Below are 18,272 nucleotides of genomic sequence, written 5' to 3' on the forward strand. Positions count from 1 at the left end.
GCATTACTGAGAAGCAAGTACTTCGATTCCTATTTAAATTGAGCTACAAATAATGTAATATTCACATCTTATTTTCTTAAGCCTCGATTAACATACAGTAAAAAGTTTTTTGTTTAGTTGCACTTCACAGATACTTTAACAGATGTCTAAGAAACCTAAACGAAAGTAGATAAAACACCAACAATGAGTCTTACGTCACTCATGGAATTTGACAAACAGAACAAAATCTTGGTGAATGAAATGAACGAAGCAGTTCCTAAACTTGCTTGTTTAACATCGTTAACTTTGTATCACATTTAAATGTTTGGGAAGGGTAATGTTTGCTTATATTACAAATTGCAGGCAATACATCACCTGCTAAATTTCGATTAGTTTAGTACATAAAGTGATTCATACCTTCCTGAGTTAAATTTCGATCACATTTACCTCTGACCGTCTCAACTGTAAACAGTATAACTAACTACCAGATTATATAAGCAAGTTCGTTTCTGAAATTGAAGGGTACAAGTCATTAGAAAACTTAGCACAAGAGGAATAACTTTAAATTCCCTCTAGGACAAATCCCTTAATTTTAAATTGTGGAAACAGCTTTTATTTCTGAATCGTATTTTTACTATTACTAACTTTTCATTCTTGCTGGCATTAATGTTCCAGGAATACGTAAGAAGGACGCTGATTGATTACAAATTAGCAGTGACGTTGTCGAAATACCCATTGTGTCTTTTGCCGCTAATCTATTAACGTGTGACATTTATGCTGAAGAGCGGGGGGGGGGGGGGGGCAGGGTGAGGGGGTGGGAGGTGGAGGGGGAGAGTTAATGCAGCTTTTCTCGAATCAAAACAGCTGTATCAAGCAACACCTGCTCTTAAAGATCTATATGTAATCATCCAACATCGCCGAAAGAACATAAACTTTCGAAGGATAAAGTAAAACGAAACTGAAACTTCTTGGTGGCTTCTTTACTCCTCCTGAGGAGAGAAATATTCATTTTGTACATATGAAATCAGTTAGTCACGAAATTGTTATTTTCCCCTCTTGTGAAGCACACTTTTCCATTACCATTAAATACTTTTAAAAGTTTCATTGCAATGTAACGTTTTTTTCCTATACTGTTCATTACGTACACACACACACACACACACACACACACACACACACAAAAACACACATATACAAGCGCGCGCGCACCAGAGCGCGCTTGCACATCTGCAGATGTACGTACTGATTGTACGTGTTATAAAATAATGCAAGATGCGGTCATACGCTCCAGGAATAGTGTACAGAACAGCACACAAAACAAAGAAATCAGAGACGGAATCAGCATAACACTCGAGTGAACAAACGATCTCGTAAAGTTACTGCTTCGAAAGTAAGTTGAAGATAAAAGATTAGCTAGATCTTGAAAATCTCTTAGTTCAAGAGACAGGATTTACTTATTAAGAAAATCACAAATTGAAGCGGAAAGTATTGCTGTTGTGACTACAACGCATTTCAGACCCCATATGGATATATGCACAGTGTTCCATCTGGTGACTTCGATGCACGGTTGGGAAACGAACCGTCTAAGAAATAAAAATACAATCTTTCAGCTAATTTTTTGACCTTTTGTTCTTAAAAAGTGTCAATGGTGTCTTCTTTTTCAACATTTCTGAATAAATATAAGGAAAAATTGGATTGTCTCCGATCTCAGTTCTCGTACAGAAACCAATAGAGACCTGTGCGGTGATTTCGATGCCCGATCAAGCAAGGAGCTCCTTATGAAATAATATTGGTATCTTCCAATTGTTTTTTCTTTCCATTCTTGTTTCTGAAGAAGTTTCAGCACAGCCTCCCTTAAAACCTCTCTGAAGAAATACTACAAAACCAAACGATTCTGACAAATTAATGTTTCTCAATTCAGCCCCCATAAGACCTAGTTAAAGAAGATTACCCAGCAATTTCACTCGTTTACTTCGTGAAAATACGTTTCACACGTCATTCTAAAACCACATTTTACAGAAAACACTTACTCAGTATTTTTTTAATAACTAATCAAGGGGTTATTTGCTATAGTTCTCTCTGTTAAACGGTCTGCTTGGAACGATTGGTAAGCAGCAAGTCATGTAATTTTATATAATCCAGCCACTACGATATGTTAAACTGATAATCTAGATCATTAAGTCACAGAAATTTCTTGTCCGTCTGAAAACAGAGGCCTTAAAAATAAGTTAATGACAGTAAACGTTGAAGAATACTGTGAATTGCCGACCCGAAACGATATGTGCAAGTAGTGTTTCCAGATGTTACTACGACTACTTATTAGATTAAGTAAGATAATTGAAGTGAAATTCTGGGATCGGTCAAACTGTTTAGTAGATAAGTTAGATATTTAATTGAGGTGTGTAACTGGCATCCGTCATAACGAAAGTAACACACGCAAGCATACAGGGTGATTCAAAACTAATTTCGTGGGTGTAATGGATGCATCAAAATAAGAGTAAAACATTAAATAAAGTTTTGCCTGAAATTCCTATATTTCAGAGTTATGTAGTAGAGTAGGGATCACAAGTGCAACATTAAAAAAAACAAAATTAACTCTTCTCGGAAAGCAAAGAAACCAAGGGATCCTAAATTCAACTCAACTACGTGCTGTACGTTTATCGCAGGACATGTTCAAAGTGACGTCCATGTAGACGAAGACAGTGACGGGCTCGAATTCTTACCGCTCTCGAAATGTTGCATACTCCATTCAGTCTGCAGAGTAGCTGTTTTCAATTCTCTGCTGTAGTTGTGCTACATTCTAAACGTCGTTGAGAGATGTCCAGGGGTTAAGATCTGCAGATCTGGCGGGCCAAGCAACCGGTCCTGCACAACCTGTCCATTTACAAGAATAAGCAATTATACACTCTCTTGCCTCCCGACTGAAATGTGCAGGGACACAGTCGACAAAACAACATCAGTCAATATACAGGTGAACACGACAAGCCAAATGCTTATACTGGCCCATGATGTAATGCTTACCAAAAGGACATTATCATCGTAACTAGGAAATACAGCAGTCTCAGACAAAACATCAAAATGGTTCAAATGGCTCTGAGCACTATGGGACTTAACTTCTGAGGTCATCAGTCCCCTAGAACTTAGAACTACTTAAATCTAACTAACTTAAGGGCATGACACACATCCATACCCGAGGCAGGATTCGAACCTGTGACCGTAGCAGCAGCGCGGTTCCGGAGTGAAGCGCCTAGAACCGCTCAGCCACCCGGGCCGGCGACAAAACATCATATAACATTTTACTCTTATACTGATCCACACGTACATTACGACAACGAAATGTGTATGGTCACTTCTCAATCACGCTGTATAAGCTGTAACGATATTTATGATACATTACAATGACAGTGACCGCAATTAGTTAAAGAGAAGTGTCTAAGAAAAACATGTTTCACTGTAGTTATTTCCTGGAAAAACGTACGTGGAATTTATTGAGACATGGCTATACTGGTTTACAAGTTCACGTAATATGTAGCTCGAGGGCTTATTATTACAGTCACTGAATCTAAAAATAGTACAAAGCTTCCAAATTTAATGACAATTGGTTCATCAAATTTGCGTGTACAGTATCTAAAATGCCAAAGAAATTAACCACCGAAAGGGAAGTTCTTGTAAACGAAGAAGTGCAGCAGAGCAGGTGGTTCAGTCACGTGCGTTTCCTCGCTGCCTTCCCCCTCCGCTCCTTCACATGAGCGAGGGCAAGCAGCAGTTGCGTCAGTGCACGAGACTGTACCCCAATCTAGATTACATTTTACGATAGCCCCGCCGCGGACGTCTTCAAGGACTAGTGTAGCCTGGTAGCAGAAGCCCTCGCGCTCGCATTCTGCTCGATGCTTCTTTTATGACAGTGCGACGCTCTTCGCTACTAGCTGATTGTGTACGTAGCGGAGCTCTCCTATTGGCTCGGGCGCCGGCAAAAAGGAGAAGGGAATTCCGTTCTGGTTGGTAGATACTCTCTCCTTTGCGCCGCCTTCCTGGGAGCTTTTTTGCTCTTGCGCGGCCGGTTTTTTTCTCCCCCTCCTCCCCCACTCCTCCTTCGGCGCCAGGCCACCTGCCGCCGAGGTGCAGCACTTGTTTTAAGGTACGGGCGAAAGACAAGGAAGCGGTAGAAGTAGCAGGAGGGGAGCCGCGCAAGACGTTAAAAAACGCCCGCCGAGCAGGGGGGGCCAGGGGCAGAGGTAGAGAGGGGACCGGCGGTTGGTGGGGGGCGTCTGGCACGGGGACCCCAGCTGTTTTTTCGCCTTGTTGCCGGTAAGAAGGTAGCGGCCAGCGGTAGTCGGCTGGGGCGACCGACGTCTTGCGGCGCGGCCACAAATCGTAAGGTGGCCGGAGAGGGGCGAAGTGGGGAGAGGCGGGAAGGGGAGAAAGGTGCGGCGATGGTAGCCGCTCGCGGGTCGGGGCAGCAGCACCACTCAGTTCTGCGCCCGGCGTTCGCCAGCGCGATACTCGGGACACAAAAATCCTGCCCCTCAGCTCTGACGTCGCGCGATCGGAGGTGGGAGAGCGAGACAGAGGTGCGGAGGGGGGTGGCTCCGAAGAGGGGGGTAGCAAGGTCAAAGTCAAGCTCGCGCAGATCTGCTCCTCCCGCGATCGCCAGCGGACGGTCGTGTGACCCCGAGCGGCTTCCTCCGGCTCTCGAGAGTGGGCGTTGTCTCTCCTCGAACTGGTGCCTACTGGCGGACAGCAATGGGTACAGCACGTGGACTTGGCAGCGCGGCGACCGCGGAGTGACACTGTGCGCCTCTTCGCGCCCTCGCCGCCGCTTGTCTCTGTCGCGGTAGCGTCTTCGCGGGTTGACATTCGTGTTCAAGTGACAGTGCGTTGGTTTGCGCCCGGCGAGCGAACGTCGTTAGGCTCGGACTCGGACGTAACTCCTCACACCCTTTCGGTCGCTGTCAGCGCCGCACTGCTTGCACGGCAATTTCCAGTGACACTGCGTGTGGAGTGAGACGTGTTGAATGGAACCTCTCCCGACTGACGAGCGCGCGCGCTGAGCCTTTGACAGTTGACGAGACGGCCCTTAGCGACCACCAGGCTCTCACGATGGAGACGTGCGTGCTGATCCCTCAGGAGTTCTCGCTCGTGCTGACGGCCACGAGCCCCGTGGACAGGAACGCCAACCGCCTTCCCGAAATGCGCGTCAACGTGTGGACCAACGCTCGCATCCCGCAGGGCACGCTCATCTACCCGTTCCAGGGCACCATCCGGCTCGACAAGCTCGAGGTCTACGGCTACCTGGACGACAATGACGTGAGTACCGAAATGCCTTTTGATCTGTCAGTGCGCGAGGACCACGTGGTGCCGCCGGATCCGCGCGCTGCACGCATCCGATGCGGAAGCGTACCGACCGCTCCCGTGAAACTCGCCAAGAAAGCGATCCGACTAGTTGTGCGGCATTTCCCTTTATCCGGATGCGAGGAGCTCCGACCTTCGCGCATGACGCTCTCTTCTGTAATTCTTGGACGCTGACGCGGCGGATGACCGCGCCTCGCGTTGTGTAATCTCCTCAACAGTACGCGATGGCAGGTGCGGTACGCCGTTCACGTCTCGATGACATCGAACTCTGTCGATGCTCGTACTACACAATAAGCTATAGGAGTATTGCGTGTCAGCTTCACTGCATTTTACCTTTCACCTTGCATACTTTGCAAAGCACGGCATCGTTCATTTGCTTTATACAGTATACTATAAAATTTTCTCGATCCCTCTACGAAACCACAACTCTTCCTCTCCGCTCTCAGCCCAAATTAAATGTTGACGATGTCAATATTTCTTCGGACGTGAACATTTCATTGCCTGTACAAGTACCTTCCTCAATAGTCATCTTTCTTGAGATAACTGAACACTAAATGTTTATTCCTCTGAAGAATGGAGTTGAATTCTTTCTAGGCAGTGTATTTGAAGTTTTGGGTGAAAGGTGTGGAAATATTCTTGAGTGGTTATCCTTCGTTTCTTTCGAAACAGCAACCAGAAGACTGGGCAACGACATGCATTGTTAATTTCTTCGCTATCCAAAACAAATATCGGTGCTGCGGAAGTATTATCACTGACTCGCATAAGACCATACAGTGTTTGTAAATGATCAGACGGTCATGTACGAACAGTGTATGGTCTTATGCGAGTGAGTGATAATACTTCTGCAATACATGTATTACTTTTGGATAGCGAAGATATTAACAATGACACACGTATACAGGTATACTACCATGTTAACAAGCAACATGACTGAGGAATTCTTTTCGGGTTATCAGCCGAGTGGTGGAGTCGTCATCACCCGAAAAGAATTCATCAGTTGAATACGCCGAGAAAGACTGCAATCGCAAAAGCAACATGTATGGCAATGTAACGCTGCCACTGACACAACTGTTCAAATTTTGATAGATATGAAAAACTCTATATTTGACTTTTATTTGCCACCAACCAAGCTGTGAATGAATTTGGGCAGGTTCATTAGTTCCTTCGCATTATATTTCAGAAATCGTTCTGAGAACACAAATTTTGCATAGCGCGACAACTCTGTACGACCATTGATACCAGCACTCATTACTTGTATACTGTCTGACACATTACTCGCAGCGAAACGTCACAGCTTTTTCGAGTGTACAACAGCTTTACAGCAGGAAAATCGTTTCACATTAACACTTTACTAAATTCTTGGCAGTTCCTCAGATTTCATCGAGTCAGAATGACAATTAATTTGTTTTACCATTAAATTTCGATGCTGAATCATACGGACCCCATTTTGCACTCTGTTATTTCCCAGTGAAATTCTTTACAGTTCTACATACTTGTTTCTAATCTCTTTTGTACTCTTACCTTGTTATACGTAACAGAGCATCATCGTCCTCAGTCATTAAGTGTCACCGAGGGGATGAAAGAATTTTTAAAAAAATGGTAAATTCTGTTTTTGACTTCATAGGTATTGTAATTCAGTGCTAGAAAAGCTGTCCCTATGTTTTTCTCGGTTTATCGGTTATAATAATACTCGTAGATAAATGAAAGCTTATCGGATGAAGTTATCGGACATATCCACATACATGAAGTTTCAAATACGGAGAAAGATAGTTGTAAATATTGCACTGTCCACGTTCAAATCTAGCGCCTTTAAAACCTTTCACATACAAACGATAGTTACAAAATTAGTCCAGTGTGTCAGTCATCAAATATTTCATATGAACTTTAGCATTAAGACTGTCATCGTAATGTCTGCAAAAATACGCCAAACTGACTGGAAAACGTTTACTGAAATGCGATCATGACATGCAGAAGTTGAAACAGTGACACGATGGCAACATACACACAATGAACTCAGGACGTTTGCTAATTTTGAAACTATCCAGTTCATATCACTATGGAAAGCAAATATTGTTTAGATACTAAAGCTTTTGAGTACTTTTTTCGTTTCAAAGATATCAACTGCCAGTAGAAATATCTGACACAGTCCTACAACGGTAGAAAAGTGTTGCGAATTTCTGAGCTTACGTAGAGAGGACCACATTGTATGTACACGTCTTCCGGCTATCACCTATTGTAGTGAACACATATTCACCTTCAATATTACGGTGCAGCTGGATAAAAGTCCTATTTCCCTAGCGGGATTCGGTTAATGCGAAGAAAAGTTTTCGCAGATCTGAATATCGGAAAAGAACTTTTCGATGCACGCAGAGAAAAGCTGCAATACTCGATATGTTGAAATGTTGCCAGTATTTGTCGTAGACATAGAAGGTCCGTCAGAGCCACCGAGATTGGAAGATATTTCGTCAGTCTGAAAACACTAGAAAATAATTAAGAGAGATTATTTTATACGTATACTGTCCAGGCAGACATTTATGTTTTAAATCTACCTGGGCAGTTCATGGCGCAACATGACGCCATGTGCTACATTGACTAGGATAACGCTACTTGTTACAGAGAAACGCTGATGTTCTTGATACTTCGGTGGAAGTCATAATAACCTACAAAATAATGAGTTGATCGTGTTTTGGATGAAATACGTATAATACGAGAACATTTTTATGTGCCAACTGCAACTGCTTATACGACGTCTGAGAAAGAGACAATAATAGTAGAACCGGGCAATGACGATTGTGAAACTGCTCGGCAAACTGAACACCGCCGTTTACGCATTTCAACAGACTTAACAGAACCACAGTAACCAAACCAAATCATATTTCAGTTTACCATTACGTAAGTTTCAAGAGGGTCAAAGTCACAGAAACTTAAAGACTTCTCAGGATGGTTCAGTGCATTTGGTCAGTGAAAGAAATGAATGCGTTATAAATATTGCTCGGTTTGCAGTAGTAGTTACGGTGATAACTTTGGTAGCCAAAGTACGAACAATGATTTGCCGCGGATGAACGCCGGCTACTTTGTGGATAGATCTGGTCTTCCTCCGTTCCAGCAGTATAGCACGGCGCGAGGCGTCAGAGTGTGACGGCTGTTAGGGAGCTAGCAGACCGGCAAACTGCCGGATTGTGCCGCTCCGCTTGCCTCCTGCGCTATGTGCCCCACGTGCAGACCACGTGCGATATGCAGGGGGGTACCCACCCTCTTCGTTCCACCCTAAACGTTCGCGCGCGTGCCTTATGGCAGGAGGGGAGCCGTCGCGGCAACAAGTGGTCTCACGTGTCAACAGGTGCAATACACAAATCCCCTAGAGTCAACAGGTGGGCGCCAGTGGCACGTGGGATGTGGTTTACCGCCTCTCCAAAACAAGAACGGGTCGATACGTCAGCTAAAAGCCCTGTTGAAATCATTTGTTTAAAATTAGTCTACTGTAGATAAAACTAAAAATATGTGTTCTGCACCACATCTTATTGCCAACGATATATCCCGTTATATTTGCATGTTTTCGTCGTTGATTTAAAGGAACTGAAGAACACATTGCTGCTTTGTGCTATTTCGGGTTCATTCGTGGAAAACTACAGACAAACGTAAAAAACAGGCCTGGATTTTTCCATTAAGCAAAAAGTAGCATTTAGCTTACGTCTTATACCCGCACTTCTCGCTTAAATATTTCCAACGCTCCACCTGCGTAGCCTCAAGTTGTTGCAAGCAGCTGGCTGGTATTCTTCATTTTAATTCCCTGTCTTATTCACGGATGTAGCCTATAGGAGAGAGATAAAATAAGTAAATAAATCAGAAACGATTCGAAGCCACATCTGCCATCTTATAAAATCAAGAGGCAAAATCTACGCTATCATTAGCTTTGTAGCCCAAAATGAAAAGATGCAAAATTGCAATGCGTAATTTGATAGAAAAATGTGAGCTGCTAATATTGTAATTCTAATAGTGTGAAATGAAGAAATACAAAGATTTCCATTTTGACGGTATCGTGTCTCTAATTTGGAATTCGAACTTTCGTGCTTACCAATATTTACGGTGTCTTCTGCGATAGTTTAGGTAGTTATTAGCGGAAGAAAACTACAAGATTTTTTAATTGTTATTTTACTACGTTACTGCGGGTTTCGTGTTAAATCATGACCGTAAGCGTCCCATGCCTGAGATGAGACGTAGCTAATAAATTGCCAGATACATAAACCGCTTATCTATGATGAATTTAAAGGCTTTCAGTATTACCTCTCTGCACGGCTGGCAAATACGACAGAGTTTACATGCGTAATACATAATAGGGTTATTTGCTATGTCATTTACGAATATTCTGTAAGACAGTGTTCTCAATGGGAGAAGACAGTAGATTAATATTCACGTGTCCTCACGCGGAAGTTTTTAGCCATGATGCAAAAAGAGAATCAATGGGGGTGACAGACCACTATATTCAACAACTGTTGCCCGACAACAGGGAGTACGAAAAGTCAGTAGGGGCCCGCGACAGGTCGCAACACCCCGTTTGGCGCTTGGAACCCATTTTCAGCAAGGTGTTCGACTGTAGTTGAGATAAGAGTGGACTTGACATTATTTTTTGTGTGCATTGTTTCTTGAAACATACGGTAATTCAGTATTGAGTCAAGAAAAGTCCCTATTGTATACCTGGTGTTGTGTATGAAAACTGAATATAGAATGGGCTACAATAGAAATCACTGCACTTTAATAGATCATCAATGTGCCATTAGTGTTTCATTTGTGTATGGTTGAAAAACCATACAGGAACAGCTTACGTCGTCAATATCTTCCTACGCTTTATTGTTCTTTGTTCAGACACCCACTATCATTGAGAGAGAAAGGAAACCATAAATACAGTTACCAAATGTAGTCCTAAAGTGCTTATCTATGTATCTCGTCGAGTGACAGGAGTGTAGTTATGTTCGTCGGAAAATGTCAAGTGTCATAACGCATGCAGCTTTCTGTTCTACTGTGTAGATACTTCAGGCTGGATTATCGGTACGTCACAGTGATGAACAAAATAATTGTACGATGAGACTGTTGACAGCAGGACGCTCCAGCAGTACTGAACACGACGTCGATGTCGGATTACAGAACCATTCAGTACCGACGTAAACTTACTACCCTCCAGTAGGCACTGATAATGAACACCGAAAAGAAGTTTCAGTTTTGACAATACCTTACTGACTCTGTTATTTAATTCCAAATATCTGTGCTGTCGTCTGCAATGGGAATATGAATCTGAAGCATATTTGTTTTGACGATGAACTTACCTTCTGCATGTCCTGATGATCCTTTTCTATGTACGGTTGTCTTCAAAACGAGCCTCGATTCACGTGGTTCAATCATAACAAACCAACAGGTTTCCTAAGTTTTCTTCTTCATTTTCTTCCTCTTCTTGACTTCAAGGACCAGCTTGCAGTCCGTTCCGTCATCACTGAAGCCATCTGTTCCTAAGGCGTCCTACACGTCTCTTTCCTTTTGGTTTATAATATGTTACTTGTTTAACGAACCTGTCTTCCTCCATTCCTTGTTGTTTCCACTTCATGCATCCTTGCTCATTTTGTTATATTTTCATTGACACAATATATACTAAGCTCTTCTCTTATAATACTGTTTTGTAGTTCATCTCATTTTTCTTACCTTAAAAATTCCATTTTTGCCGCCTGTATTCCTCTGTCGTCTTTCTAGTCAAGTGGCAGATAGCTAAACAAGAGAGCACTTAAATAGTGCAAACAAATTTACTAAATATGAACAGGCTTTCTTCGGCAATGGCCTTTGTAGAGAATAAAGTTCGCGTTTTTGTTCAAAGCCGTTCATTCGTAGGTTCATTGATACGGACTACCGGTGTCTACGAATAAAGTATCTCTTTGTGAACAGACTCTTTTGTGGGAGTAATCTCCATAAGATGTAAAATTAATGTTAAGGCAATTAAGGTTCACCTCAGTATCTGTATACAGGATTGAGAACTGAGTGTATAGCAATGGCTTTAAATGTTTTATCAGCTCTCCTATTGGTTATCCATTACCAATTTTACAGTAATATAGCTCAAGACTTAAAGATCGAAATAACATTTTCCCTCCGGAAGTCTGTGTTAATTTCTGTTTCAACTTTTATCCACAAGGCTCCAGAATGGCGCAGGATTTGCTTGTTAATTGCGAAACACGAAAAACATCCTTTTAGTGCTTCAGTTACTTTTTATTTTAAAGTCAGTCATTTGTTAACTTCGTAAAATACACTTGCAGCAGAGAGTTCTGTTTTAAGAACGTATTGTGTCGTCTTGGAGAAAACATTAGCTTCGGTTACCACAACTATTTTGCTGGAGAACAAAGTCTACATCAGTTCTAGGGACATACTAATTACACTTATTAACTGGTAGCTGGGACTTCTAGGTATTTTTACATACAACGTGTTGACTTGAGAAAGCTTTTATATAACTTTATTTTGCTGTTATCGTCTTCGATTTCATCAGCAAGAGTTTGAATCATAAAATGGCATACAGCAAAGAATATCGAATATGTGTGTTTAATGTTGTGAAAGCAAGTGCGCCTGATGTATGGCGCAGCGTTATTCAGCACCGAAAACTCAGTTTTGTTATAAATAGATGAAAGGGTCGAATCTAGATGAATAATGACTTCTATCAAAGCTGTGGAGCACAACTTACTCATGATTTTATCTGTCAAAATAAACATTGCTGATAAGTTCCACGTTCTTACTCTTGGTACATGTGGCGTTCTACTGTGTTGTTTTACATGCAAACACCGTCTTCCGCGGCAGTTGTTATCTTCCATAAATCTTTTCCGGGTATGTGGCGGAATCATCAGTTTGCTCTGTTGACCAACGTGTCGCCCACATTTTTAAGTCGCCATCATCAGATTGCTATACATACTGCAGGACCACTGCCGCATTCATGTTTTGTATGGTGTAACTTAATCCTGTTTATAGAGCCAGTTTGTCAAAAACGTCATTCAGCTCTATTTTCATACGTGTTTGGTATGGGAGAAATTTAGCATCTACTAAGGTATCTATTTGGACTATGTGACTCTAAGACTTCTTAAGTAATAACATCCACTACGTTGCTCTAGACGCGAATGTTCATCAGAGACAAGGGTATCATCAGGAGCTACCCAGGGAAGTGTGACAGGACCGTTCTTGTTCTTTATACACATAAATGTTCTGACGGATGGGGTGAGCCGCAGTCGGCGGCTTTCTGCTGATGACGCTGCGGTGTACGGAAGGCTTTGTCGTTGAGTGACGATAGGAAGATGCAACATGACTTAGACAACATTCCTAGTAGGTTTGATTAGAGGCAGCTTGCACCAAATGTAGAACAATCGAAGTTGATGCAGATGAGCAGGAAAAACAATCCCATATTCTTAGGATACAGCATTAGTAGTGTGCTGTTTGTCGTAGTCACGTCGATTAAATATCTAGGCAAAACTAGGACTTAGGGACGGTAGTAGGGAAGGAAAATGGCCAACATCGGTTTCTTGGCAGAATTTTAGGAAAGCGTAGTTCATCTATAAAGGAGAACGCATGTAGAACACTCTTCTTCTTCTTTTAATGTTCAACCCTGAGGTTGGTTTGCAACAGGGCTCTATTCCTCTCTTCTGTCTGCATTCCTTGTCTGCATTCCTCTACATTTCCATGTACGTGTTACATCCAGCATCATTCATGATCTGTTGCATGTATGGTCGCCCCCGCCGATTCCTTTCCTCAATAGCTCCTTATGCTATTGTTCCAGTGATGATGTTGTGTCTTAGCATGTGCCCTACAAGTTTGTCTATAGTGCAACTCGATCTTGAACACTGCCCAAGTATTTCGGATAACCACCAGGCCGGATTAAAGGAAGACATCGAACAATACAATGGTGGGCTGCCGGATTTGTTCCAACTCGTTTCGATCAATACCCCAGTTATTATGGAGACGTCTCGCGAAGTCAAATGGGCATCTCTGGAGGGAACTCGACGTTCGTTTCGCGAAACACTATTAAGAAACCAGCATTTGAAGATGACTGGAGAACGAGCACACATTTTGAGTAAGTACTACGCAGATAAGAGAAATTAGGGCTTGTAGGGAGGTATGTAGGTAGTCGTGTACCCCTAGCTCTGTTTGCAAGTGGACCGGGAAAGGAAATGACCAGTGTTCGCAAAAGGTACAAGCCGCTTGCACGATACAGTGCCTTACGGAGTATGTACGTAGATGAAGAAGCGGCTAAAAATACCTGAGTAACTGTACAAGGTTAAACCGAAATCCACCAACCAAATTTCAGAAGGTGTTCAGGGACGTTATCAGAATATTTTGGAACAACGTACGTCAGAATTTCGGTAGCTCGTTTGAGACTTAAAATGTAATATTGACGCTCTACGCTTGTTCCCCCCGTTGACTTTGTTTCAGTGATAACGTCTTTAGAACAGTAAATAATCCAGTAATATGGTACCAACACGACGTACAACGCATGTAGATGTACAATAGCACTGTGACTTGGTAGCCGCCGATGCGTGAGCAGCTAGTGTCGTCGTTGTGCCCCTTCCCGATTTCACTCGATAAACCGTGCTGGAGGAGCACTTTGCTCAACGCATCGTCAGTAAATATACCTGCACCGCTGCGTATCACTTATAGCGTACAACAAACACTGATGGAAAAAGAAACTCGATACGTAATCGAGCAGTAGGCCTACTAACTGTAAGCTTGACAGCGGAGAGTGGTTATTGCTATTATTAACAGCATTTACTCTCTGACGAGCCACTGCAGAAAATGTCCATGAACAGCTTCCGCAATTTTGTCAGTGGATTTCGGGTTCAGCCCGTATAATAAATTTGTTGGGTACAGATATATATACATACACTATCAGTTTTCCTGAACAAGAAATGCCTAGCGGGCCTCAGTTGGCGCTGCAGAGGCGCCGAAGACAAGCAGCCCCAGAGGAGACGAGAGGCAAGGTGTATTGACGGACATCCAGTACAGAAGTTGCGCTACGCGCTGCCCTTTATTTACTGCTTCGATAAATGACACGTGTTTCGCTGGCGAACCACTTTTTCTCCTCCCTGGCACCGTCCCCGCTTGCACGTCATGCGCGCCATTTAAATTGTAGAGAGCGTGTACTCGGGTGAGAAAAAAAGCCAGTGCCGCCTTAGCAGAACCTGCTCGCCGCTTAATTGCTGGCATTGTCTCCCGCCACGCGCTGAGATCTGGGATGAGACTCACTGCTACTCCCGGCATGTCGGTGCCGCGTCAGAGCCCGCCAGGCAGACACGGACAAGTCAGACGTATTCTGCGAGATGATGCTGAAACGCAAGGCTAGCTGGCAGGATGATAAAAACGCCAGGACGGCTTCTGATATACACTACCGGAGAAAAAAAAAACGCAGCACCTCCTAGCACAAGGACATTTTATTTACAAATGAAGTGGTAGGTAGTTATCATTCCAAGAGTATATAATAACAAATTCAGATCAAATGAAATACATACGTCACAGTCGCATCGGGACACGGAGTACCCTCAACTCTGGTGGCAAAGTAAACATCATTCCCGTATGCAAACGATCATAAAGCTGCCGTTGGCATCCTGCGGCGGGCTGTATCGCAAGCATTTTGCGCCTTCCGTTGCAAGTCAGCAATGCTTCTCTCTGGCCATAGAGAACGAGTAAGTTCCCGCTTCACCATGTCCCACATGTGTTCAATTGGTGAGAAATGTGGTCTTCTCCCTGGCCATGGTAGTTGAAATGGCTCTAAGCACTATTGGATTTAACATCTGGGGTCATCAGTCCCCTAGAACTTAGAACTACTTAAACCTAACTAACCCAAGGAGATCACACACATCCATGCCCGAGGCAGGATTCGAGCCTGCGACCGTAGCAGCAGCGCCGTTCCGGACTGAAGTGCGTAGAGCCGCTCGGTCACAGCGGCCGGCTTGGCCAAGGCGGTTGCTGTACACTAAGAAGAGCGCATCGCGTCGTCGCAGCAACTGTATGGGGACGTGCATTGTCTTACTGAAAAGACACATTACCTTCCTATAGAGAGCCGGCCGCGGTGGTCTAGCGGCTCTAGGCGCTCAGTCCGGAGCTGCGCAACTGCTACGGTCGCAGGTTCGAATCCTGCCTCGGGCATGGATGTGTGTGATGTCCTTAGGTTAGTTAGGTGTAACTAGTTCTAAGTTCTAGGGGACTGATGACCATGGATGTTAAGTCCCATAGTGCTCAGAGCCATTTGAACTTCCTATAGAGGAAATGGCAGTAGCATGAGGATAAACACCGGTGCAGTGTAGGAGACACTGATTACCTTACTCTGCACAGACAGAAAATGTGACTGCGAGTACCTGATGGCCCTCCACGCCATGAAGCCTAGGCTGGGATCTATGTGTCTAGGGGGAGTACGTCTGGAGCAGGCACCTCACCAGATCTATGCCATACAAGTGTACGTCCATCACTCGCATACTGGCAGAACCTATTCTCATAACTGGAAACAACACAGCGCAATTCCACTTTCCAGTGAATTCACTCACGACACCAAAGTAGCTATGCTTGGCGGTGTCGTGGTGTGAGTTTTAGCCTAGCCAAAGGCACGCATGACGTTAATCCTGCTGCAAGCAGACGGTTCCCAGCTGTCCCTAATGACACAGCTGGTGCAAGATGTTATCCCCAGACGATGTTCCGTCAGCCACCGCTGCTCGCACAGTGAGTCGATCTTGACGTGCATACTTACTACACGGACGTCCAGAATCTGGTTTACATGGGGAAGGAATGTTCCACAGACCGCTCCTGAAAGTAGCGACACACGACCGATACGTTGTACGCATCATAAGCATCAGTCCGTCGATACATCCATCCAGCTTTCCCCAAGTCCACAATACGAAACACGTACTTGTCATTGGGGCGTGGTTGTACCCTAGAATGAATGTTAAAATATTATTCACCTCTAACCTCAGCACAGTTACTGCATGCAGTGCAAAAAACAAAGAACGCACAGACAGTCTCTGAGCGCCATCTGGCTACCGATGACCGTGATAAACTAATCACTAACACTACAACCTCCCTGCTGCCACTGAACACAATCCCTGAGGCCGTCGACTCTGACGGGTCAATAGCGACCGTGTCATCCTCTTCCAAACGGCATCATGCGGTTAATGTACGGGGAGGCAGGGGTCAGCATACAGCTCTCTCGGCCGTTGTCGGCTTTGTAAACCTTGTAGCCGCTACTGCTCACTAGTCCTCTTCAATTGGCACCACAAGGCTGAGTGCATCCCGTTTCAACCTCACACTACGGGAAAATCTCTAGCCAGTATCGGGAATCGAACACGGGTCCTCCACATGGAACGAAAAACGTTGACCACTGCGCTTCGGACGCGAGCGTGTCATATATGTGCGTGTGCAGTGAAAAGTACGGTCCGCAGCTCGTGGTCGTGCGGTAACGTTCTCGCGCCCGGGTTCTCGGGTTCGATTCCCGGCGGGGTCAGGGATTTTCTCTGCCTCGTGATGACTGGGTGTTGTGTGATGTCCTTAGGTTAGTTAGGTTTAAGTAGTTCTGAGTTCTATGGGACTGATGACCATAGATGTTAAGTCCCATAGTGCTCAGAGCCATTACATCATTTTTTGAAAAGTACGTTTCCAGTAAATATCAGCTAGGACCTGCAATCTCTTAAGTCATTCATTATTCTTTTGATGAGTGATCCGGAGTTAAGAAGAGAGCTCCCTAGTGTGCTCAAGATCTATGTAATCAGTACAAGGACAATTACTTAAATAGCAGCGTCATGGAACGACCAAAAGTTGTTGTTGTGTTGTTTATTCACAGGCAACTAGTTCCGGCCAAGACACTCTCTCCTATACACGATTACCATTCCTTCAAATCTAAGGAAACTTCCACCCCGTCAAATATGTATATGGCTCTGAGCACTATGGGACTTAACATCTGAGGTCATCAGTCCCCTAGAACTTAGAACTACTTAAACCTAACTAACCTAAGGACATCACACACATCCATGCCCGAAGCGGGATTCGAACCTGCGACCTTAGTGGTCTCGCGGTTCCAGACTGAAGCGCCTAGAACCGCACGGCCACACCGACCTGCAAATATGTGTATTTGGAACTTCTGTCACACAGATGTGCGTCAATTACCTTACGCATTTTTCATTCGTCACCAAGTGCAAAAATCGAAAGCACATTATAGCGTTTACAATATAGTGTAGCCACAGTGTTATCAGTTACTATAAACCCGACGTAGTGTTAATCCGTGACTTGCGTATGACTACTCGAACTAAGCTATTTGTGTATTTGTTGGGTCCGTGACGCCGTTCTTTAAAGACACTGAAACCGTGCAACAAGATAGACAGAAAATATTTTGGACATTATCTCGTAGATCCTACCACCAACGTGTCGCTATATACCTTTATCAGTGGGGAATCTGGGTTTTAATTACATTGTCTGTGTATCCAATCACGAAACATCATTTGGAGAGAACCGTGATTGTGTCTGGATATCAAAATATTTTGGCCGATACAGCAATCACATATACATTGCCAGATTCAACAGTGAAAAGGCAGGTCATCTTCACATTAATGTGCAGCACAACAAACATAGCCTCATTGAGTATCAGGAACTGCCACTTGTAAATTGTGCTCTCTGCCTATGGTGCTGCAAATCGGTCTGAATTTGAACTTTTGTAACGGCTCAAGCAAGTAATCTAAAAGTATAAAATTGATAATGTCTGGAAATAAAAATTATTTTAATAAACGCGCTTTATGTGATCCTTCATCGTTTTCATGCCGCATACAAATGGCAATCTTCGGAGAGAAACTGAAAACGTTCGTTTTCGTTTTACAGTAAAGTTCCTCAGAGCGGAACGTTCAATAACAAAGGAGTTTTGAGTTGTCTTATTTGAAATATGAACTGGTGAATTA

At 43.8% G+C, this 18,272-nt stretch overlaps 1 protein-coding gene across 1 annotated transcript in view; it reads left to right on the forward strand.

Annotated features, from left to right (window-relative positions):
* The first annotated feature begins 4,467 nt into the window (after positions 1-4,467).
* The window catches only part of LOC126092092 (zinc finger and SCAN domain-containing protein 22-like), a 759,840-nt gene continuing 746,035 nt past the window's right edge, over positions 4,468-18,272 (forward strand). Inside the window, exon 1 of the mRNA XM_049907515.1 lies at positions 4,468-5,286. Coding sequence (XP_049763472.1) covers positions 5,080-5,286 — 207 coding nt within the window. The 5' untranslated portion in view covers positions 4,468-5,079. The remainder of the gene's footprint in view (positions 5,287-18,272) is intronic.

Source organism: Schistocerca cancellata, chromosome 7, assembly GCF_023864275.1.
Source record: "Schistocerca cancellata isolate TAMUIC-IGC-003103 chromosome 7, iqSchCanc2.1, whole genome shotgun sequence".
In the NCBI taxonomy this organism is placed as follows: domain Eukaryota; kingdom Metazoa; phylum Arthropoda; class Insecta; order Orthoptera; family Acrididae; genus Schistocerca; species Schistocerca cancellata.